This window comes from Tetrahymena thermophila (assembly GCF_000189635.1).
Source record: "Tetrahymena thermophila SB210 genomic scaffold scf_8254431, whole genome shotgun sequence".
Taxonomy (NCBI): domain Eukaryota; phylum Ciliophora; class Oligohymenophorea; order Hymenostomatida; family Tetrahymenidae; genus Tetrahymena; species Tetrahymena thermophila.
The window spans coordinates 247,688-272,811 of record NW_002476212.1 but is presented as its reverse complement, the minus strand read 5'-3'; the positions used below and the strand labels follow the sequence as shown (position 1 = coordinate 272,811).

General features: G+C 22.1%; 5 protein-coding genes across 5 annotated transcripts; all 5 read right to left on the bottom strand. All coding sequences in view use genetic code 6, as the record gives it.

Moving 5' to 3' along the window:
• Window positions 1-1,597: 1,597 nt before the first annotated feature.
• Window positions 1,598-5,595, bottom strand: TTHERM_00312710 (hypothetical protein; the record flags this gene model as incomplete). The annotated part of the gene is made up of 5 exons (XM_001033452.2): window positions 1,598-1,686; window positions 1,797-3,804; window positions 4,487-4,586; window positions 4,912-5,194; window positions 5,397-5,595. 5 exons carry the CDS (start codon window positions 5,593-5,595, stop codon window positions 1,598-1,600), a joined length of 2,679 nt encoding a protein of 892 aa, XP_001033452.2.
• A 2,128-nt stretch (window positions 5,596-7,723) lies between these two features.
• On the bottom strand, window positions 7,724-10,606 carry TTHERM_00312690 (Sel1 domain protein; the record flags this gene model as incomplete). Its single annotated transcript, XM_001033450.1, has 8 exons — window positions 7,724-8,192; window positions 8,253-8,343; window positions 8,396-8,457; window positions 8,513-8,874; window positions 8,960-9,253; window positions 9,312-9,849; window positions 10,054-10,297; window positions 10,366-10,606. 8 exons carry the CDS (start codon window positions 10,604-10,606, stop codon window positions 7,724-7,726), a joined length of 2,301 nt encoding a protein of 766 aa, XP_001033450.1.
• A 1,162-nt stretch (window positions 10,607-11,768) lies between these two features.
• Window positions 11,769-17,083, bottom strand: TTHERM_00312680 (bowman-birk serine protease inhibitor family protein). Its single transcript, XM_001033449.2, has one exon. The coding sequence runs from the start codon at window positions 17,075-17,077 to the stop codon at window positions 11,795-11,797; it is 5,283 nt and encodes a 1,760-aa protein (XP_001033449.2). The 5' UTR covers window positions 17,078-17,083; the 3' UTR covers window positions 11,769-11,794.
• Window positions 17,084-19,944: 2,861 nt separating this feature from the next.
• On the bottom strand, window positions 19,945-21,676 carry TTHERM_000312679 (hypothetical protein). The gene is made up of 2 exons (XM_012799732.1): window positions 21,038-21,676; window positions 19,945-20,774 (listed from the first exon to the last, which is right to left on the bottom strand). Exons 1-2 carry the CDS (start codon window positions 21,626-21,628, stop codon window positions 20,313-20,315), a joined length of 1,053 nt encoding a protein of 350 aa, XP_012655186.1. The 5' UTR covers window positions 21,629-21,676; the 3' UTR covers window positions 19,945-20,312.
• Window positions 21,677-23,194: 1,518 nt separating this feature from the next.
• On the bottom strand, window positions 23,195-24,864 carry TTHERM_000312678 (transmembrane protein, putative; the record flags this gene model as incomplete). The annotated part of the gene is made up of 4 exons (XM_012799731.1): window positions 23,195-23,207; window positions 23,261-23,533; window positions 24,595-24,618; window positions 24,680-24,864. The coding sequence occupies 4 exons, from the start codon at window positions 24,862-24,864 to the stop codon at window positions 23,195-23,197; spliced, it is 495 nt and encodes a 164-aa protein (XP_012655185.1).
• Window positions 24,865-25,124: the final 260 nt, after the last annotated feature.

Genomic DNA, 25,124 nt, shown 5'->3' with positions numbered 1-25,124 from the left:
TTTCTCCATATAATTACTATAATTCCTTCTTTTATTTTCTTAGATTTGTAAAAAAGATTCTTAGTTAAAATAAAATGAATGCATATATCTTTTTCAATATACACTTTCTCAATGTACAATATTTCTTATTTAATATATATGCTTGACTTGTGTTATTTGTTTCTCTTTTCTTTAACATTCTAATTTTTAAAACAAAGAAGGTTTTACCCCAAATTAAATTTTTTATTTCACCTTTTTTCTGGAATACTCTTAAACATATTTTATTCATTTAAAATTTGCATTAATTAATTAGTATATCTTTTACTTTACGAATATTACTTAAAATATAAAATTTTACAATTATGGAAACATTTATTAAAGATTCATAAACATATTGTAAAATCTTTAATAGGTGCTACTAAATATTATTCAAATAAAAATCCAAAGTTTTATTTTCATCTTCAAATCAGAAAAAATTTGCTTGAATTTGATATAATAATTTTAATTTACATTTTTAATTTATCTTTTCATATTTAAAAAAAAAATAGATTTAAATCATAAATATTATTAATAAACTGTATAAATATTAGTCAAAGCATATTTATTTAAATAATCTATATATGCGTTTACAAATTTTAAAAGAAAAATGTAAATCAAACACGCTTTTGTTTCATGTTTTAAATTTTATCATTTTTTTTTTCATTTTTGATGCAAAAAAATAAGCTACTTTTTTACCGTAAATATTTTTTAATTAAATATAAGCAAATAAATATTCAAAAATTAACAATTTTATTTAATTTTTTTAATAAAAAAATCAAATAAGTAATACTTAGCAAAATAAAAAATATATTAACCAACTTCTTCAAAATTTTGTATTTTATTTAAAATAAAAATAATTATTCTTTTCAATCCAACTTATTTTATAAATTCAGCAAGAAAAATTAAATAATTTGTTAAAATCTATTGAAAAAATGATATTTAATTTAATAAAAATAAAAAAATTTTAAATTAATTATTTTCATTTCTTTTATTAAAAAGTCTTCTTTATTGAAGTAGATTCAAAATTAAATTATTATTTTTTGTTAATCAATTTAAAATAAAAAGAAAATAATTTTAAAAGTACAAAAAATAAAAAATTTTTATTAATTTAATTTACTGTTTTTCAATATTGCTTTTTGTTTAATTTTATGTTTAATTTCATGTTTAATTTCGTTTGCTGAAAATAAACATATCAAGAGAAAATAATAAAATAAAATTGTTAAAAAAGATGTTAATTTAAGAATAGAAAATATAAAAACATATAAAATAAATAATTAGTTTTCTTTTAAGAAAATTAATTAGATAGGTTTAAAGAAAAATTAAGATTAATAAGTTTATAGTTTTTTATAATTAAAAATTTATCAAAGTAGATAGATAGATAGCTAGGTAGGTAGGTAGATAGATAGATAGGTTTATGGTTGTTTAATAATTTTATTTAAAAGAGGTAGAAAATTTATTTCTAGAAAACTAATAAAATACTAACTAGCTGCTTATAAGCAAGCAAACTATAAGATAGTTAATAAATTTATTTTATTTTCTGTAGATTATCAAAAATTTTTAAAATCATTTATTCATTTGTTCATTTTTGGTTAAAATTTTATAATTCTTTTAAGTATTGTTGAACTTCTTCATTAGGTAAAGTAAAGTCTGAATTGTTATTAATTGATTCTATTTTAAATAAAAAATATATTTTAATGCAATGAATATTAAATTTAATAAATAAATAAATAAAATGCAAGATTTTAATGAATGAATGAATGAATGAATGAATTAATAACCTCTAAACAATTCTTCATTTCTGTAGGCAGCTGGATATTTACTTTAGTTTTGTTAACCCCAAGTGAAAGAGTTATTTTTTTAGCCACTGTCATATTTATATTGTGTTGTTATAAAAGTTGATTACCTTGGCTCAAAATCGCTTACATTTTCAGCGTTATCTTCACCTACCATCGAGACTGGTTAAGCACTGGGATTTTAATTTTACACTATTTTACCGTTGTTTCCATTTTGTTTATTATTTTTACTAAATTTTAAAGATTTTTGATTGCTTGCCTAAGGATATTACTACTATATTTGACTATTTCTTGCTGTTTAAGTATTCTTATTAGGTTGCTTTAGATATTACTGTTATTACTGTCTAAATGATGCTGTGTTTGCAGATAAAATAGCTTCTGGATTGTTTTAGAAATTTTACTATTCAACACTAGGATTGAAGGAAGGCAATTACTATTAAGAATTTTAATTTGGTCCAACTCCTCCTCCAAATGTTGAATCAATTGATTGTTAATTGTAGAAATTATTCTATGTTGTCTGATTTGAATTGGGATTCTAATTAAATCCAACTCTACTTCCAGTTGATTGTCTCCAAGGATCCATTTACATAGAATTATAGTAAGGATTATTCTAATTAATATAGCTTTATTTCATAGTGTTGCTAGAGTAGATATTCTATTGAGTGTTTCTGTTGGTGGGAGAAGCAAAAGGGTAAACAAAATCATCATACTCTCTCACATCTTCTCTTTAGTTGATCTAGTCGTTTTCATAATTTTAATTTATATCCTCATCTTCATCATCTTCTATGAATTATCTCATTAAAGGTGAAGATAAAAAGCTATTTGCATTCTCATACATATTTTTTTTATTTCTGTCTTACATAGTCCCATTTGCATAACCACCATAAATAGTATTTTTTTAAGAAGTGATTGGACCACTACCAATATTTTCTTAATTGCCATTTAGTCCTATTCTATTACTATCACTGCCGATCAAAGTATTTTAATTATGTTAAAGTAAATTTTATGCGCTTAGAGGATTTTAATGGGATAGAGGTGATAATGAATTATATCCACCTGCAGCAGCCGCCATACTTCTGTAATACTATTCTTGCTAATGAGGATTGTACTAAACTTAGTAATTTTGTAATTGCTATTGCTATTGCTATAACTATTGTTGCTAAATATACTAATTCTTTTTTTCACCTTCCTTTTACAGCTCCTTTTACTTTTCTTTTTCTAATTTTTCATAATACTTCTTTTGGGCAGTTTTAGAAAAATGAACACCCATTTCAACTACATTCTCCTCTGCTTTATTATTTCCTGTAGTTTAATTGTTTTATCCATCTTCTTAATTTTTATCATCTTCATCTTTTTCTAAGTTAAGATTATTTTAATTGTTTCCTTCATTCATCATATATTTAAAGTCTTCAAAATTCTCGTTTTCTTATTGTTAATTTTAATCTTGGTTTTGGTATTAGTCTCTATGAGCTTAAATATCACCCTTTATACGTGATTCAACGTTCTATAAATACTATGGTTTCTTCTTATCACTTCTAACACTTCCTAATTACTAAGAAGTGTTTCTCTACTTAGGAGAAGCTCCTAGATTGTGATTATTTCTTTTTTATAATCTTTCTTTGCTGCCATTCCTTTTATCTTTCTTAGACGGTACACGGAAATTTGATCCTGTGCTAAAGTATGCATCACTCAATCTTTCAGGAGATTTAATTTGCTATTGTTACATACCTTTAGAAGAATTCATATCATAGTCATTATACATCCCTGATGATCTCATAAATTAGTTGCTTGCCGAGATATAAGGTTAATTATTTTAATATTGCTAAGGGCTCAATCCTCTTCTAATATCATTTTAAGAATGTGGATAAGCGATATCTTCATCATCATCTATTTGTAAACACTATTTAATAGCTCCATCATTTAAATGCGGTTTAGGTCCTGAAATATTTCTAATGACTGTAATCTACTAAGGAGGAGGAGGACTCTCAGTAATCTAAATAAATATAATTAATTAATATATAATATTCAATAGTAATTCTTTAATTAAATAAATCTATTTTAATAAATTTTTTATCAAATTTTCTGTATTTATTAATAACTTTAATTACATTTAAAAATATTTCACATTTATTTATCAATATCTTTAAATTAACTCACCTTATAAAAGTGGTCAAAGCTTTTGTGGCTTTTATATTATGGTTCATTTGTTTGTTTAGATAAAATGTATTAAATAATTAAATATATTTTTTTTAAGAAGGGTTGGATTGATTCTGTGTTTTTATTTAATTAAAATAAATGTCGTTTTAATTAAAAAGACTAAAGCTATTTGAATTGAATAAGAATAAATATTTTTGAGTTCTATTCAAAATAATACTTTGTATTTTATGATGCTTTTTTATTTAACTGTAACAAATATTCAAAAATTTTACAACAATCTGCAATAACTTTTTTAAAAATTAATTAAAAAAAAGTAACTTGATGCTAAACTGAATTAATTCTATTTTTGAAATTATTTTTATACAAAAGCTTCTTTAAAAAATTTAAAATAAGTTTTTTGTTTAAAATATCTAAACAAAATGTCCAGTAAAAATTGTAATTTGAAGGTTTTTTAAAATATTTAAGAGGACAAAATACAATTATTTTTGAATTTAAATTAAGTAAGTATATATATATACCTTAGGAGTTATTTTTTATTTGGTTTTTTTTGTGCGTCTGCCTCTTTGGGTTTAATTCAAATCTTAGTTATCTTCTATGTAATCTGGACTTGCAGAAATACTATTTTATACAAATGAATTAATCTTGCTGATTATAAAGACTATAGCTTGTGGATTTTGATATTTAAATTTTTTGTAAATCCAATTTAAAAAAAAAATAATAGTAGAAAACTTTATAAATAAATCAAAATTTTATATTTTGAAATTTTGTTTTTGCTTGTTTATTTTTGAAAATTTTGACTGGCCTGATATTGATTTTTTGCTTGTTATTGAGCAGTTTATAGATATATTGATTGATTTATTTATTTATTTATATTGGTTTGATTGCCTTTTAAGAAAAACTAAATATTTAAAAATTAATGTTAGAAGGTCTGCAAATTAATTACAATTAATTTTAATGGTGCTAAGGGTGCTAGTCTAGCCTTTAATTTAACATTTCTATCTAATTCTTAACCTAATTATATTCATTTTTTAATTTTTACTTAAGTGCTTAGTCTTAATAGTCATTATTGTCATTAAAGTTATACTAATGCTGCTATTAATTTTTATCGAAATATTTCTTTCTTGAAGCATTCTCGCTTTTATACTGCTAAGCAACTTCATCACTGAGGTTACAATTTGGAGTGCTTCCATATTTATTTAAATTTAGATTCTACATTTAAACATTCTCTGTTATTATAATTATAAAATTTTAAATTTATTACAAAAAAATTAAATAAATTTTTCAAAATTAAGGCGTTATCTTTTACAAATTTTGTTTAAAAAGTCAAAACCAGCCATTATAGTTGATTTGAAAACAACTAAAGATGTTGGGTGGTAAATTTAAGCGAGTTCAAGCGTAATTTAAAATGCAAAATGCTTAATAATTTACATGCCATTCTATTAAGCTTATTAAATGCTTCATCTGGAGTATTGTTTATCAGTAATTTATTGGCTACACCTATTCCTATTATTAGGAGATTTTATGCAAAACTGATAGCCTTCGTAGGAGTCCATCCTGCAAAAAATCTACTGATTAAGGGATTGCTTTTCAAATCTATCATAACTTGTTCTCTTGAATTATTATTCATTATGATTCTGATATTCTTTTGTTGCTTTTGCAAAAATATGCTGCCCTTTGCCTATACGCTTCAGATATTTAATGGAGCTATGAACCCTTACTTTTCGTTTAACAATAGCTGCTTTGTTTCAATTTACTATTGATTTAATTTTGTTTATATTTTGTTTTTGTTTTCACAATGAAATATAAATACATTTAATTAAAGATAATTAGATAGATAGATAGATAAATTGTGTATGATATTCATTTTGATTTTTTATTTAAATATATCTAATATCAATTAAAATATAATTGCAATTCATAAATAAAAACACATGAAACTCATTTAATTTATGTATGTATATATGATCAAATAAATAAGCAAATAAATAAATAAATGAATGAAAACAGCTATCAATAAATCTTGTATCAATTAATTAATTAATAAATAAATTAATATAAATACATGCAAACATCTCAATTCGAAATTTATGTTTTATTTGTATTTTATTTCATTTGACTTATTTTTTATTTTTCTTTTTCTAATTATATTAAATATCTTCAAACAATAAGAATTCATGTACTATCTCTATCATAATAAATAAATACATATTTTAGCGTATCCTTTTAACTTATTTTTTCTGTTGGTATTTGTATACATGAGAACCAACCTATTTATTTATCTTCATATTATAAATTTTAGATTTTTCAAAAATTTATTTAAATCCCTAGATTTATTGACTATTTATTAAGCTTATTAATAAAATTATATATTTTAAGAAATTTAATTCCTTTAGTGTAAATCATTTAATAAGCGATGTTATCTCCTTATTTTAGAATCTCCTCATTTTATTTTGGATATATTTTATCATTATATTGCTATTACTTATAAAAATCTAAATTAAATTAAATCATTGGAATAAAATGCTATTCTTTCATTTTTTTATTATAGACTTGATTTATTTGAATATTTAGAGATCATTTTTACAAACAAAAATTATTCGTAATTTTAAATGAGTATAAATTTAATTTACTTAATTTTTATATTTAAAAGTAATCAAAATATAATCTCTTAATTATATTTGAAAAAATTTGAAACAGATAATCATTTTTTATTAAATTAAATAAAAAACCTTTAAAAAAAAAAAACTTAAACCTTTTAAGAAAAATTTTGCATTTAGTTTATAAATACTCAAATAAAAAATATTAAACAAGTGCAAATAAATTTTAAATAGCAAATATGAGTTGAGAAGAAAACATTAAAATTGAAAACAATTTTTAGAGTTAAATTTTTTATTTTATAATTTAAAGTAAAAAATAATTAATTAGTTAATATTTTTCGAATATTAAATACAGTAAAATATTATTTCAAAATATCAATAAAATTATTGATAAATATTTAAAGCCATGCATTCGATAAGTATTAAGAACTTTAAAAATGTGTATCAATGATATAATAAGCAATTTTTTTCTTTTATTAAAAGAAAATTTTAAAAGGTATAAAAAAAAATGAATGGAATAAATTAAAAAATAAAATAAAAACTAATTTTTTTTTAATTGAAAGAAAATAAATTTTAGAAAAGATCAATCATTCTAAATTAAATTAATATTTGAAAGTTAAATTTTTATATTTTCTAATTTAAAGTATGTAAGTAAATAATTTATTAATTTTTTTTGGATATTAAATAAACCAAAATATTATTTCGAAATATCTAGAAAACTATTAATCAATTTTTAAGTCTTAAAAAATTTTTATTGGTTTTATTATTAACCAAATTTTCTATTATTAGAAGAAAATAAAAAAAGTAAAAATAATAAATGAAAAGAAAGTTAAGTAAGTATAAATTAGCAAATAAAATGAAATTAGTTTTTATAATTTTAAGAAAAAAAATATTTGGAAAACTTCTTAAATATTTAATTATCTTAATTTAGTTAATATGAAGAATTTAAATATTATTTTATGTGCTATTTAACTTAGTAATAAAAAATATATTTTTAAAAGGTAAAATAAATTTAGTAAGCTAATTTATGAATAATATATGAAAATATTTTCAAATAAAGTTGTATAAATATATAAATAATATAAATAACTCTATTGATGGTTTTGAAAATAAATTAATATATTTTGTGTATTTGTTTGTATTTTGTTTGCACTATTTTCATTTTTTAAAGTTTTATAAGTTTTAGTTTTCCCAGTTTTAATAATTTAATCCTATGGCTGTGGGAGTATCATAGTTTTCTTAAACTTTAGATGCTTTTGACTAGTTTATTTATTGTAGTTCAGAAATTTATCTGTGACTTTGTAAAATTTGTAATTAATTTTATCTTAGAACACGGAATTACTCTTCTTCTTCTTCATTTTAAAATTATAAATTAATTTCATTATTTTGCAGGATATCCACCTTGTCTTTAAGAATTTAAATTGAATTTATATCACCCAATTATGAAGCCTTCAAGTAAGCCTAATATCCATCACTAGCTTTACAATCTTTTTTTCTACCCATTTCAATCATTAAACCAATATGAGTCCAAGCTTCAGCAGAACCATTATTTGCAGCCTACAAGTATAATTCATAAGCCTTATCGTAATCAGGTAGATTTCCATCATATCCTTCTTCATAAATAGCTCTATTATTTTTAAATAAATTATTTCATGACATTCTATTTTAATTTGGTTATTTAATTTACCCTAAATTGATTAATGCTGTTGAATTACCAAAACTGGCAGCCTTTTCATAGTAATATATAGCTTTTGGTACATTTTTAGGAAGCAAAGCACCTGTTCATTAAATAAACTATAAGAAATTTTATTTAAATTAAAATAATTTTACCTGAGAAGTAAATGTCTCCTAGCTTTGTTAGTGCTTTATCATTATTCTACTCAGCAGATTAGCTAGTTTTTATGATATTATTAAATATTTAAAATCATTAAAATAATTTGAATTTACAAGTAATATTTTAAAGATGTTTTGTAATCAGGTGTAACTCCTAAACCGAGTTCATGTAAGAAACCCAAATAAAGAAGGGCATCTGAGTTTTAAGGTTAAGTTGTGAGTATTTCTCTGAGGTAAGTAGCAGCTTAGAAATATTCTTACTCATTGTTTTCATCACTAGCTTATTACAAAAGATAATAACAATATTAAAGTTTTGATTCTTAATTTCCTTTCCTAGCTGCTTTTTTAAGTAATTTCATAGCTTTGTTTATATCTGTATGAACTGCTATTCCTTTTAAGTAGCAAATACCTAGATTCATAGTTGCTGCAGGATATCCTAACCTATCTGCTTCTTCAAAGTTTCTCAAAGCTCTTTCCTTTTATTAATTTAATTATAATTAGATTAATTAAAATGCAAATACTATTTCTATATCTAATTTAAGATTCACAAAAATAAGTTACTTTCTAATTGTTTTTTAAGCACAAAGTACCTAGATTATTCAATGCTCTAGGGCAATTTTGTTTGTCAACACATTCATATAACTTGCTAGCTTCTTATATATTTTAAACTATAATAAAATTGCCATTAGAGTCTCTGACTCCGTTTTCATAAAAATATCCTAAATCTACAATAGCATTTTAATGCAATGTGTCCTTATTTTTATTTTAACTTGCTTTCTTATATTATTCGATAGCAGATTTTATAAGCTCATCCTAACTATATTCCTTATTTGTGACCTTACTAATATAGCCTCTCTGTAATTGTTATAAAAAAACATTTTTATTTGGATTAAAAAATAAAAATAAAAATTACTTCATAGAACTAGCCAATTTGATAAATACCTTCTAAATCACCTAAGCCAGCAGATTTCAAATAGTAATCATAGGCTTAGTTTAAATCTTGTTCAACTACTTTGCCTTCAAAATAAACCTGACCAAGACTATTAAATGCTCTACAATTATTACCCTTTGCTTCTTACTTATACAATTCAAGGCCTCTTTTGACTTATTGAGGTGTTCCTATGCCGTACACGTATTCGTGGCCTTTACCTACAAGATCATCCTACTTAGAATCTACTTTAATATATTCTACCTTAGGTATCTCCACTTATCTGATTTCTACTTCTTTTTTAATTACCTCCTTCTCTATTTCTACAAACTTAACTTCTGTATCAGTAGGGAAATATTTGTCAATCAATTCCTATATCCTGAACTAAAATGAATCAAAGTCAGCATCTAATTGAGGATACTCTATTTTAGGAGGACAAGCTTGAGTTTGTGAAAGAAATTCTAAGAAGTGCAAGCATAGATAAAAGTTTTCAGGTACGTCAATAGAAAGAGCTTACTTTTGTCTTTTAATAAATAATATTTTTAGGCAAATTCAAAAAAAAAAATTAATCAAAGTAGATTATTTTTATTTAGACTTCATGCTAATTTTGAATGAAACAATTTTTTTAACTTTATCCATGAATTAAAATTTTTTATCCATTTTCTCAAAATTATTTTGATTTAAAAATATTCTTTTTCATTTATTTTAATCGTAAACAACAAATTACTAGCTACCACCACAGCATCCTGCCTTCATCAAAACTTCAATATCTTTTTTACTCTTATTAATACGTTATAGAATATAAATATGTCTGTTGCTGAAGAATTAGTTAACATATATGTTAACATTCTTGTTTCTTAAAATATCCTATAGCTTTTTTAAATGTTCAGAGCTTTATTGCTACAAGTTTTCTGCATAAACTTTGGTCTTTTTGTCTATCTTTGGACAATCAAGAATCACTTAAGCATATTCTATTGTATATTTAAATAATAGATGTTCATATTAACTATTATAAATTTATATGTTAATTTTTTTTTACCTATAACTTCTTTTTTTAAGGACTCAACTAGCTTTTTGAATTCTAAGTAGTTTTATTCAGATTCTGCTGTATATTTCTTTAAAGCATCTTAGTTTTTTTTCTTGATTTTATTTGTCTCATCTAATGACAAGTTTTAGATCTCTTACATGATCTTTTCTGTCATGATCTTTTTACATTCCTAAGCACTACCTTATTGGTCTTTTTATTAGCTTTACTTGCTCTAAGAATAATTTGATTTCATTTTATGGAAAATAATGTTTCAACTAGCAATTTATTTGTTTCTTGTTTGATTGCTTTACAGCTATTGCTATTTTTATTATTATTATTATTAAGACTGTAGATATCTTATTTTGAAACCAATAAATTAAATAAATTAATTATTTTTTATTATAAATGATTACAAACTTTAAATCCAGTCAATAAAATTTTTGAATCATTTGATTAAAACATACAAATTTCAAATTTAATTCCTTCATTATATCATTATTCATTTTTGAAAAATTTATTATTTTGATTGAATTGAAGAATTATTTATTTCTCTTAAGCAAATTAATCACGCAATTTAATAAAAGAAGATGCTTGAATAATAATTAATTATTTCAAGCATTTCTATCTAATCAAGGTTTATTTTTCAAAATACAAAAATAATAAAAAATAATTTGAAATTTGAACAAACACTTAATTTAGTTCTATAAAATTTATTACTTTTTGGCATTATTTTTGTAATATTTAGATATTTAAATTGTAGATTTATAGAAAATAATTATCAAAATGTAATTATAGTGTTTTATTTGAAAAAAATGCCAAATTTTGTTTATTTATTGATTAATTATTACAAAGAATTAAATTTTGCTTGATAAGTTAAATTTTGAGACAAATTTTACTGAACAAAAAGATAATATAAAATTCAGGAAAAATTATTTAATTGCGTATGATTGATTCTAATTTTTAAACTCATTATTTAATCCTATGGTTAAGATTTCTATAGTAAAAAAATTTTTATTTTATTTGTCTAAATTTGTGTATTTTTTAATAGATTATCAAAAATATGATGGAAGAAAACATAAAATATTAAATTAAGAATTTTATTTTTGATTTTCATTACTAATATTATATTTATGTCTAAAATCAATACCAAACATTTCTTATAATTACTTTATGCACCTATTTCTGAATTTAGTATGATATAGATTTAAAGATACGATTCTATTAGATTTTATAAATATTTAGATTATTTAAGTTTGGATAGTACTAATGAATAAAACAATATTTTTAAATTTATTTAGACAAAATGATAATTTATTTGTTGATAAAGATATTATAAGATTATATAAAATTACTAATTATATTTTTTATTATGATAAATAAATTAAACAATTTTTAAAATTTTATTTTATTTAATAGCAGAAGTGAGAAATAAATATTTAGATCATAATATAATATTACCTTTACAAGGCTTTTTTAATAATTACATTTCAGATAATTAAGACTAATTATTTGCTGCTGTTTAGTTTTAAAGCTTTTTTTTCTTTAAAAAATTATCAACATATTTATATAGATCATAGAGTAACTAAACAAAAAATAAGAGATTATATGCTAGCAACAAACCAAGAATAACGTTTCCTAAATCTAAATACTATTTAAGGTCACTGTCTTCAATTATAGCTTAAGATTTAAAAATTTACTCTTTTGAAAGCAAAGGGATATGGAGAAACCATGTTACTGATAAAGCTATTTCTCCTAAAAATTTTACAGACCTACTCAGCTTATTATGATAAGGAGTCATATAAGCTGTCAAGAGAGCAGAAATTAAAAAAAGTATTCCACAAGTTATGCAAATAGTAAGAGGGTAATTGAATAAGGAACACACAATTAAGACATATAAATATTTCTTTATATTTTAAATCAAAAAGTAGCTCTTTTAAAGTGGTGTAGAATTACATTTTAATCTCTCTGTAAAGAGGATAGAATATTCATTACCCTCACTTTTATTTTTTGTTACATTTTAATAATTAAAGTAGAATAGTACTATTTACATTGATAAAAACATTAAAGCCAAATAAAATCCTTATCTATAAATATAAGAGTCTTAATTGATTTCTATGAATTAAATAAAGCAGCAGATAGTAATTATTGAAAGACTCACTTCATTATCACTATTTATTCTTTAAATTAAAAAAATTTTTATTTTCTAAACTAAATTGTTTTTATAGAAAAGCCTAAGCTGTACTGTTATAGTTAGCAATAAAGACGAAAACAAAACAAAATATTTTATTACAGCCAAAGGAATATTTACTAAAAGACTTAAACAAAATCCGTAGTTTTTAAATTTTCCAAAATTTGGCTATTTAGAATCAACCCCATCTATTTGGAAACCTAAAATCCTGAAATTTGAATAGGATGGCTCATCTAAATAATCAGGAACTTAGGGAAATACAAAATTTCCTATAAACTAATATAGCTTATACAGTTAGGGAGGATAAATTACATCAAGTAAAAGGAATAAAGAGATAGGTTGAAGAGTGTTTAACAAGTAAAATACTATCTAAAATTAGTTAATTATTTAAAATATTCCAGAATTAGACTATTTAAATTCACTTAACTATCCATTTATTTTATCAAGATGTAAGTTATCCAAGTTTTCATCTTTTAATACCAAGGGACCTATTCCAACATTCATTTTAAAATTAACATAGCTATCACCTAAAATGAATGATTCATCATCACTTATGAAAAATTAATTTTTGATTATAATAACTACACACAAGGTTGCATAAAAATTCTAATTTATTTTTATCTCTAATTAAAATGTATTTAAATCATAAATTGGATTGATAACATCATAATATGTTTCAGGAATTTCAGGTATGTAAACTTTAACTATTTTGTTAAGGGCAATATTTTCAAGATTAAACTTTAGAAGATTTTTATCAAATATAAATTTTATTAATTATTTATTGTTTTATTTAGAAGATTTTAAATATAAGTCCATCATTTTTAAACATTTTAGCACGTTTTTTTAGTCTAAATAGTACAAAAGCTAATTCTAACACACACACTATGATCCTTATTTTTCGAATTCATCAGCACATTACAAACATTCTTTTTAGTTACAAAATAGACACTAAGAAGAGCAGCTTTAACAATTTTTTAAGTTAGGGTCAAAAAAAGTACCTGTTGGACAGGGCTAGCATACTCCATTTTAATCTTCCTAAAAGCCTTCCATGCAATTACACAGTGGTGGATTTATTCTATTGACAGAACATTTATTGCAGTTATTAGCGTTTAAGTTACAGCTCTAACACTTAGAACTGCAATTTAAACTAATGCATTCATTATTTACTTCAACATATTAGCTATCACATAAGCAGTTTGGCATAACTCTCTTATCCGAAGAGCAAGTTATGCAACTATCAGAGTTTAAATAACTACAAGAACCACACTTATAATTGCATTAACATGAATTTTATCCTTTTAGAGGCTAAGAAATGCAATCACACGAAGGAGTAATTTAATTTATGTATTAACATTAAGTGCATTAACTGCTATTATCAACACATTCTTAGCACTGCTAGTCACATTCTTAACATACTTAGGTTATTTTATCATAAAAAAAATGTGATTTACACTATAAGCATTATTTTAATGGATTAGCATTTATATCTTTACATAAAGTGCATACAAATTAGCCTTTAATATACTGTCCATTTCCACATAAATATTAAGTTGGAGATAGAGGTATTATTAAATCACAAGTTTAATCTTTTAAATTTATTACAGGTATATTCTAAGTGGTTTTAGAAAGCTAAGAACATTTTTACTAAGTAATTATTGTATTGTTAAAATAAAGGTACTATCTTTTTAAATGGAGACATTTGGTATTAGAAATATTAATATAGATATGACATGGATCTGTTTAAGTCAAATCATAATACACAAACCCGTTTTAGCTATAAATATTTATATTATCTAAGAAAATTTAAAATGAAGATGTGTTTGATCCAAAGGTTATTAAGCCTAATTGAAAATTTGTTTTTTAACTCGCAAAAGTGAATTTCTCTAAAATATAATTGCAGACAACATCTACTTTATATAGGAGCACGTATTATTTATACATTTACTTTAAGTCTGCAATGAAAGTAAAAAAAAAGAAATTAGATTAATCAAAAAGAAGAACGGCTTGTTGTGTAGAGAAACACTAAGAATCAAAACAGAGTCTGACTCTGATTACGTTTTATAAATAATCAGGTACAAGAAATACTTAAAATGAGTACCCGCCTGTAAGGAAAGAAAGATTAATAAATAAAAATTAAGAAAATTAATAATCTGAGTCTATTTCAAGGTTTAATGAAATAGTTGTTATTCCATAACTATTACTAGAATACGTTAAAGTAGCCTAAACACTCTGAGATATTTAAAATCCCTAATATTTGTTATATTTTTAAAGATTTTAGCTGAAAATAAGCTTTACACTAGGGTTATTAGTTCCTGAATTAACTATTTCTTTTAAAAAATTTGAATATTTCTAATCAAATTTGTAGATTCCTATTAATGGTGAGTCATCTTGATATAACGAAAACATTTAATCTATACCTTACTAGGTAGAATATTATAGGTTTCTAATAAATGTTATAGAATTACTTAGTAAAGATAGACAACCATTTATAAGCTAATCGCAATATCCTATGCAGAATTGTAAATCTGGAGAAGAAAAAAACGGATCTGTATCAGTAAATTAAAATTAATTATTTATTTAATTAGATCTAAATATTAGCAAATAATTATAATTATCAGTCCAAAATCCTATCCACGCTGGATCTGAAATAAAAAAAACGTAGTCTTTAAAGAATTTGTTTTTTATGTTGAATTGTACAGTTAGTAGAGGTACTCCGTTTGTGTCTGAGACATATTTTAAAATAATTTCAAGTAAAAAAATCGAACTTTACTTTATCCAAGCTAGAGTAGTTTTATTTATTTTACCATTAAGACTCATTACTGATAAAGTGAAAGAAAAGAAAAAGGAATCATCTTATTATAAGTTAAAATTTGATCCATAATACTAATATTTTGACTAAACATCCATGTTAGAGCAAGTTTAACCGAAATCAGGTTTTTTCATAACATATCTAAATTTATTATTTTAAGGGATTATAAAAAAAGGCAGTATACATTGATTACCATCATCAAAAGCTTTTGGATCTAAACAATTTCCACTACTATCTCTTGTTAGGTTACAATCGTTTGGGTTACTACATTATCTGCAATAGCTTGGACATAAAACACATTATTAACCTTAAAGATAATACCCAGCTATGCATTTGCACCCATCTGGTGAAGAGTTATCACTTACCATTTTTAAGGGACAAATTTTTCTTGGCGGATTCCAATCTTTTATGCCATTTATTTCTGTATCTGTGTTAATTTAACTTTTAATAACACAGCTCATATCGTTTTAAAAATCTAAAAGATAATTCTGTTTGCAGAGTATGCAAGAGCCATCTGCACTTTAAAGAAAGCAATTTTGATTGGAATAAATTAATGAGCCTTTATAAATTCTGATGTGGTTTAACTAATATTTATTATTGCTATCTTATTTAAATTTTAGTTGGGCTACTTAAGTGCCAGCAGTAAATGAAATGGACTGCATATTTTACTCATATCCCGAGATAATTAAAGATAATGGTGCAGTGCTATACTAGCTATAATGAATAATTACTTAAACCCACTTGGATATATCGAATTAAACTTGTGCAGATCCAAATTGAATAAAGTTAAAATATTATGTAAAAGTAACTAAATAATTAGGAAGTAAAAGAGTTAGAAAATTAAAACTTGCAATTTTTTCAAATTTAATAAAAAATGAAAAAATAAATTCATTCAATCCTTCTAATTCAATTGTTTACGTATCTAAATGGTTTGTTGAGCAAATAGTATTGTTTTGCAATTAGTCTTGTATATTTAGCATCTAATATTTAGTTCCAACATCACTTAATAATTTTCCTGGATTTTATTAGGAGTAAAAATAATCATAATGCATTATTAAACTGGACTCCTATTTTGCTAAATAATCTTCAATCTTAGAAGTTGATTATATAGAGTTATAGCTGTCTATTAAAATAGCTAGTTATTTGTATAAAGAACAAGAAGGTTAGATATTCAATCTTTGAGGAGGATTTCCGGAATTGAATTCCATATTTTACAATTGCAAATATGAATTTTAATATGCTTTTGACATGCCAGACAAATTTATATAACTATTATAAAAATATGCTCCACCATTAACTTAGATATTCCCAGAGATACAACTTAGAGTAACAACCATAAAAAACCACCTATTAGCTTTAATTTAAGTATTTTGAGTAATGCCATTTGTTCCCAATAGATTGAAAATGAATTAATTATCTTTAAGATTAACTAAGAGAGCCATCACTGATTAGTTTTATTCATGAACCGAAAATATTACATAATTATTTGATTAGTACCCATACAATAAAAACCATCCAGATATAGTTAAGTTTTGAGCTTGATTAGCATTAGGAAAAAGTGTGGAAAATTAAGTTGTATAAGCTACTTCATCAGGCTATACTTAACAAGGCTGTATTACATATTGATGAGTAAGCTATTTCCTTTGTATATTAGAGTAAGGCTATAAGCTATAAACGAATACAATTATCTAATACAAAAAAATTAATTTTAGAAAATAATTTGTCATTTTTCTTATTTTAATTTCTAAATTAAAGTATTCTTTTATGAATTAATTGTGTGCACAGAATTAAAAACTCTAATCTTTAATTCAATGCAATATATTATCATACTTGGCTTCTAAATTAATAATTTAATATCAAACCAGAATCATTCTCTCATTGTTAATCTAATAATTGATTATTAATAATCTAATAATTGATTATTATGCTGTAATCTAAGGTATATAATTTTTTTGTATATAAATCACGTAATAAGCATTACTATTCTTAGTGCTTACATTTTTAAATTTTAAATCGAGAATTGTAAAATAAATTGTCAAATTCTAATATGCAAACAAAATAGAAGAAAATAATTAATATTCTTTTTATTTTTAAAACTGTTTATTTTTTTTAATAAAAATAAAATATCTTTAAAATGTTTTTATAGTGCGTATTGTTAATTAACTAAGGTCAAGTAAAAGCTATTTTTTGGAATATGATGATTCGTTTTGCTCATTAATTTTTTTATTCGGATGATATTTACTTTTAAATATTATAATAATTTTATTATTTTTATTTATTCTATGTTAACTTTAATTTTTTTTAAATATTTTTTTAGATTTTTATTAATTAAATAATAATTTTTGAGAAAACAATCAAAGTCATTCTATTTATTTTAAAGTATTGAAAAAATTAAAAAATTTTAAATATCTTGTAAACAAAAAATTTATTTTCACATTTGTCTGTCTTATTATTTATTGATTTATCATTCTAAAAAAAAACAAAAATAAGAAAATTTTCTTTTAGATAAATGACAGATTTTTTTTAGAATATTAATATTGTAATTAATTCATTAATTAATTAAATCTAATGCAATCAATCATTAATAAATTTAAATCGAGAATAAAAAAATATTTTAAATTAATAATTTTTATAGTTTGTTTGAATTAGGTAAAAATATTGCCAAACATAAAATAAATATTTTTATAATCTATGAATATTTTTATATAACTTGAAAGAATTCTACAGAATAGATTAAACAAAATATTTATTGATAATTAAAAATAGAATATTTTTTGGGTATTATTAAAAATTTTAGAAAGTTTAAATTGGTGAATACTTTTAAAAGAAATTCATTTATATTTAATGTCAATGAATGAGACTTTTTTCTATATTTTGTAAATGTTTTTGAATTCTTTTACAGCTGTTAGAGAGAGACTATTCAGTATTATAGCACTTTTCAAATTTCTAATCTTCATTTTTTTAGAGAAAAGATTAATGCAGATTATACAATTTAATAGTATCGTAATCTAATTATGTTTCAAGATCTCTAATTAATGCTTGAAACTCTAAAAATAATGAACAAAATAATTCATGTTCATTCTCTAAATAAATATGATGAAATTATATTTGATATTGCATGAATATGTATTTTTAAAAGCTATTCAAATTAGGTTTTAATAAGAGACATTTCAGTAAGGAAAAACTATTTTTTAAAAATAATAAATAAAAAAATTATTTTTAATTTTATTTACATTTCTTTTGAGAACTTTTTAAATACCTCTTAATTGTCAAATACTATGCCAAAGAAAAATTCATAAATAAAAATATAAAAAGGAGTTTCTATATTTTGAGTTAATTATATCAAATTTTATATCATATATTCTGAATAATCTGTAGGTCCTACTTAATCTTTTATATTTTAAAATATTTTTATCATAAATGTAATTAATTTGGACTGTTAGATTGGTTAATCATTAATATATATAAGTATTTTATTAATAATTGGAGCATAAAAGGAGTCATCAACTGGTTTATGAGAATAAAGAAAACAAGCTAGTTGAATAAATTACTCAAGAGTCTCATTAGCTAACTAATGATAATTTTATACAATATTGTAAATAGTAGCTAATAACTTTCTATCAAAACTTTCATATATAGGTAGAATCAATATCTATTCTAATAGATTGTCTATTTTTTTTATCTTTTGCTAAAGACTGTCATTGCTGTTAAATGAAAAATGCTCATTTAGCTTATTTTTATAGTAAAAAGCTTTCATGATTTTGCATTCAATATCATCAGTTTAATGCATCTATTTTATATTAGTAATATTTTACCATTGATGATTTTTTAGTAAATTCAAAGTTTCAATTTTTATATATTTATTTTTACAACTTATTTTACCAAAAAATTGAGAAAAAAAATACTTTAATAAATCTACTGATATTCCATCTTAAGACAATATTGTTTTTACTTTATTCTCTTAAATAAACATACTCAAAAATATTATCAATTTTTTAAGTATTGAAGTTTGTTCGCTAATTTTCATAACTTAATCAATATCTAAATTAAACTAATCTACTTGTTATTGTAGATCTTACTACATCAAGTAGTAAACTGTTTTACACACACTGTAAGTCTCTGCAAAGAGAATTTTATTCCAATCTAAATTTGTTTTTTCATAATCCATATATTTAAATGAGTCTGTCTTGTAATTGTAATAATGTGAGCATTATTTTGAATAAGTGACAAAATCGATAACTTTAATCTAAATGATAGATGCAGATGAAAAAAATCCAAACATCTTTTAAGCTTTTTATTCGTTTTGGTCTTAAAATATTACAGCATTAAAGGGAGTTATATCTCCATGAAACAAATAGGCCTTATTCATTTAGATATTAAATTAAAGTAGAGATTTTAATATATCAACTAGTTCACTTATCTAAATGGGTCTTTACTACTTTAATTGATATAAACTGAATATTCCTGTTTCAAAAAGCAATTTATTTTCGTTATCAGAATAATCAAGCAATTTACAAATATAACTGAATAAATAAAAACTATTTTCTTATTATACAATTATCTAATGAAAGCATTTTTCATTTTAATAGTATTACTGTTATTTAAAATATTTAAGTGCGTATCTCTTTTTTTATTAAAAATCATAATAAATTTCCACTGTTGCTTATCCTCCCTTTCCTAATTCTCCTATTTTAGATAATTGAGATATATTTGTTTTGCTAATCGATATTTTGCTCATCTACGTGCCAAATCTTTACAATGAAGGTAAATAAGAGTTGAAGTACAATTATGACCATTATTTTTAATTATAAGATATATCAGATTAGCTGTCAAGTTCTTGAAATCCTTATGTTAATTCATTTTAAGTATTTTAAGATTATAATATTTCAATTGTTGTATCATTTTTACCTTATCCAAACATTCCAGATTGAAAATTAAAATCTTAAGTTTTTGTAGTTTTTTTCATTTCATTTGAGATAGATTTTAATTAAAAGGTAGCAGACTAATTTTCTAAAAAAATTATTTAAATATTTTATTTATATTCTTAAGTATCATTTAATAAATTTTATTATTTTTCATTGTTTATAATTTATTTAGTCTATATATTTTATTCATTTTATAGCTAAAGTTGTTAGTATTCTTCAGTTTTAAAGTAATAATTTGTTTAATTTTGGCTATCACTTTTTAAATTCTATATTTATTCATAGCATTTAGTTTATTATTATAATTAATCCTCCACATCATTCTTATAGAATTCCAATATCTGCTTTTTTTATATTAAATTTGATTCAATTATTACATTTTCTAAATTTTAAAATTTTCTTAAAAATTCGTCATATGATTTTTAAGAGTTTTATAAGTCAATTTAGCTTTAACTATCTTGCTCTGGAAATGAAATATAAGGCTAATTGATCTAAGTTTAAGCTTTTAAATTATAAGAATAGATAAATTTTAAGTTATAATTTTAATTTAAATAATTAAAAAATTTTTAAAAACCTTATTTCTTCCCTTGTAAAATATAAAAATAAAAAAGTATTTTATTATTTATTTTCAAATTTTTTTAAAATTAATTATGAAAACATCTGAAAATTTTGATGATACATTTTTCAAGTAACATATTAAAGCTACTTTGTATATTTTATAATTGTTTTAAGATTAATAAAATAAATGAAATATAAAAATTTTACCTTCTTGTATCTTTAATTGCAGTATTTTATAATTATATAATTACATCTAATTTTTATTTTATTTTAGGTTAAGTTCTGAATAGTATTTTATTAATTAAGGATTTCTATCAAGGTAGTATTAAGATATATTTAAAGCCTTTTATTTTAACATAGTTTTTGTTGCTTCTACAAAATTACAACTCTTTTATTCTAATTTTATACTATTTTTGTATAAATTTTCTAGTATTTACAATTGTTCCTGAACTTCTTAGTTTGAATACTTAGTTAGATTAATAGCAGACATGCAATATATCTATTATATTATTAATTGTTAGCTTTGGTTGATTGCAGGATCATGGGATATCTTTTTAAAAATGGAACCTTATTTTAGCTTTTCCAAAATTTACATGTAAGAATTAGAGAACAAATCTTATAAAAAATAGTTTCCACAATCTTCAAAATCAAATAAAGTTGGCTTACTATTTAATTTAGTTAGATTATCAATATTTAAAAAAGCTGGTTGAATTAAACTTCTAATTATGAGATATGCTATATCTTTATTGTTTTTTAATTAAATTAGATTATTTTCAAGGTATTACAAGGCATTATCATCAATTTGTTTTTGAAAAATATTTTTGCTCTCTTATGTTAAAAGAAGAATGTTTTTAAAAAATATTTTTTCACACTCACTTTCTATTTAGCTTTAGTAAAATTTCCAAAATAATTCATGCTTTTGATTATTAAGTAAAAAAAATATAAACCTTAGGAAACAATATCTCGGATTATTTAGCAAATCTTCATTTGCTATAGGTTTGATATGATTATCAAATTTATTTTATTTGTCTTTAAAAATATCAAAAAAGAACTTTAAAATTAACTCTATTGAGGTATCACTGATCTGTGTATTATTTTAAATAATTTATTTCAATCCTCTCATAATTTAGCAGAGAGTATTTGTTTAAACAGATTCCTTTATTAGCACTTCTGGTTGATTTGAATGTTAATAATAGAGTAAAGCAAGTTTATTAAGCTGAGTTGGACAAGAAAAATAGTTTTTGATGATTGTTTGCTCAGTTTAACTAAGATAAATCAATTAAATTGTTTCCTAAACTTGCTATTCAGGCAGAATGTTTGCTATTAGAGAAAACATAACTTATTTATCAAATTATTATTTATTTTTATCAAGGAAAAATAAAATAAAATCAGATAGTTCCTTGCTAAATATTTTTTTGAGTTTTTCAATTTAGCTATTCTCTAATGTAAATGATTCTTGATCGTCGTTTGAATTTATTGAGCTATCTAAACTAAAAACTAGTTTAAGTACTTAGTGAATAAAAAATTTTATAGAAAAAAAAAGATAATGCTCTTCTGTGAATTCAAACAAAATGTTTTTTTAATTTTTATAATTTTCTATTTTTTAAAATGAAGATGAAAAATATCCGTTATAGACCATCATCTAAGCCCAATAATTTAAGCTTTTAGTTATAGAGTAGGCTTAGTTGTATTTTAAGTAAAAATTATTTTAAATTACTTAAGATTGAAACATACTAAAGGCATTTAGTTTAAAATTTGTTAGATAGAATTTATTTTCTAAAAAATAGAATAATATTTTCAACATTTAATTAAGTATTTGCCTTAATGTTATTTCTTAAATGCAAGCGTTATTCCTTACATAAACATATTTCAAGTCATCTAGGTTATATTTCCCATCTATTATGTATATGTGTTGATTTTCATAGTCTATGAACCCAACTTTACAAACAAATCTAGTTAAATTAGAATCTGAATTTATTGATAAAACTCTTTGATGTGTCATGTAAAAATGTAAAGTGCATGGTATAGAGATTATGCTATATCTAATGTTAAATTTTTTATCAAATAATTATATTAAACAGTCCTAAGTATTGACTTTACAAAAATTTTTTACTTAAATATCCTATTCAGTATTAGATTTGAGATTTTTTTCGAATTCTAAATGATTGTTATTTATTTTAGAAATATCATTTAATTGTGTGATTAAATTTTAAGTCCTGTTAATAAAATCTTTAATTTGATATTAAGATATCAATTTTTCTTCATATAATTCATTATTTTATCTAAATCGCTAAAAATTGCTATTTTTTATATCAAACGAAAAAGAAAAGTCTGTGTCAACAGGATAGGTTATAGTTTATTTCGTCAGTCCATAAGGCTATAAAAATAATTATTAAAGATAATGATAAAAAAATATAAACAAAATCTTACATGTAAAATAGGTGTTATGTCTATATAAAACAGCTTAGAAAGATTCTTAACAGCTTTTTAAAAATCTTGTTTTTACTATATATTTTATATTTATTTAATCTCCTCCAAAGTAGGTTAATTATTACTTAATAATTTCTCTTCAGATAATTTATCATTATTAGTATGTGAAGCATTTTATTGAATTTCAAATATTTAAATATTTAAATTATTTTAGCAATTTTCATAGCTTTGAGTATCTTGTTTATTTTATTACAAATCTCCTTTGGAAAAACTCTAATTTTTAAAATAATTAAATATCTTGCAATTATTTTAATTTTAGAGTATTTCTTAATTAGAATTTTCTTCAGGTAACTTTAAATATTTTTTATAAAATTAAGCTTATTCCACCTCATCATTTTATTAGTAAAGCAATTTGTGATCTTAAATATATATTTATAAATAGTGCAGGTTAATAATAGGGTAATGCTGAAGAACACTTTTACAATACTTTTAAAAAAATGAAATAACTTCCTATTAACAAACTCCTCTACTTTAAAAATCTTCAATAAACTTACTCATAAAATTATTATAAAATATATTTTCTTCAGGCTAACATGTTTCTATCTTCTAGACTAGCTCAAGGATGCAGTAAATTTCTTTGTAGAGTATCATTCTTTTGTCAAAAGAATTATCGTATTTTTTCAATATAAATATTTTTCTTAACCTGACAATAAATTTTGACTCTCTGCAGTCTAAACCCACATTGTGTTGATCATATTGACTGTAATATAATTCTAACTCATCAAAAATTAAAGCAAAATCTATTAACTACATTAAAAAGTTAAGCTTATCTATTTAATTAAATCTGTTTTTAGAATACTTTAACAATTATTTGAAAGACAAATCAAAGGCTTCTTCCATTATAGAGCAATGGTATTCATTAAAGCTTATTATTTTACAAAAAATTGAGTCTAATAACTAAATTCTAGATAATTACTAATTTGATTGGTAAAATCTACCAAATTCTACTTTTTTAATTAAGAAATAAACATTGATAAACTTCTAGCTAAAATTATCATAAAATATAGAGTAAATAATAGAATCGTTTTCTAATTTTAAAACAGCAAGCCTAAATTACTAGCCAAAGCTACCTTAAGAAAAAACATTTTCTTTAAAATTTGGATAAAATACTACATAAAATTATTGAATTAGATTTTCATAGCATGTGATTTATCTTTTAAATCTATGTTGTTCAAATTAAAGGGAAAGCTTCTAAATGAGAATATTATCAGATAAGATTTTCATACCTTTATCCTAAAAAATAATTAGCATAAATATTTTGAATTAAATTTTACATAATTTGTTTCATCTTCTTAAATCTATTAATTTATGTATTTATTTATTAATTAAATTTTACATAAAGCATAATTAAAAGTTTACTAAATTATGATTTTGAGGATCTAGTGCATGTTTTAATATTTCTTCATAGTACTAGTATGGTTAAAGATCATCAAATATAATATTTTAATTTTAGCTAGTGTCCTCATTATTATATAAGTATTGACTATTATTCTAATCTTGAAACAGCTTATTGTTGTTTTAGAGATACTTAGGATCTACCTCATTTTCGCAAAAATAAAATTGACTAACTTTATCTTAAAAAATATTTAAAAAATAATTTATTTAAAGATTTAATAGAAAATCTACTTTTATTGCCTATTTTATTAGGTTATGAAGGAATATCTTATTTTTGGATCAAATCATTTTAATCTATTTACTTTATCTTATACTAATTTTTTTCATTGATTTGCATTTACTTAATTAAAATTGGCTCTAATCACTTTTCTTAATTTATTATGTATTTACTTTTTGACTTTTCAACCTA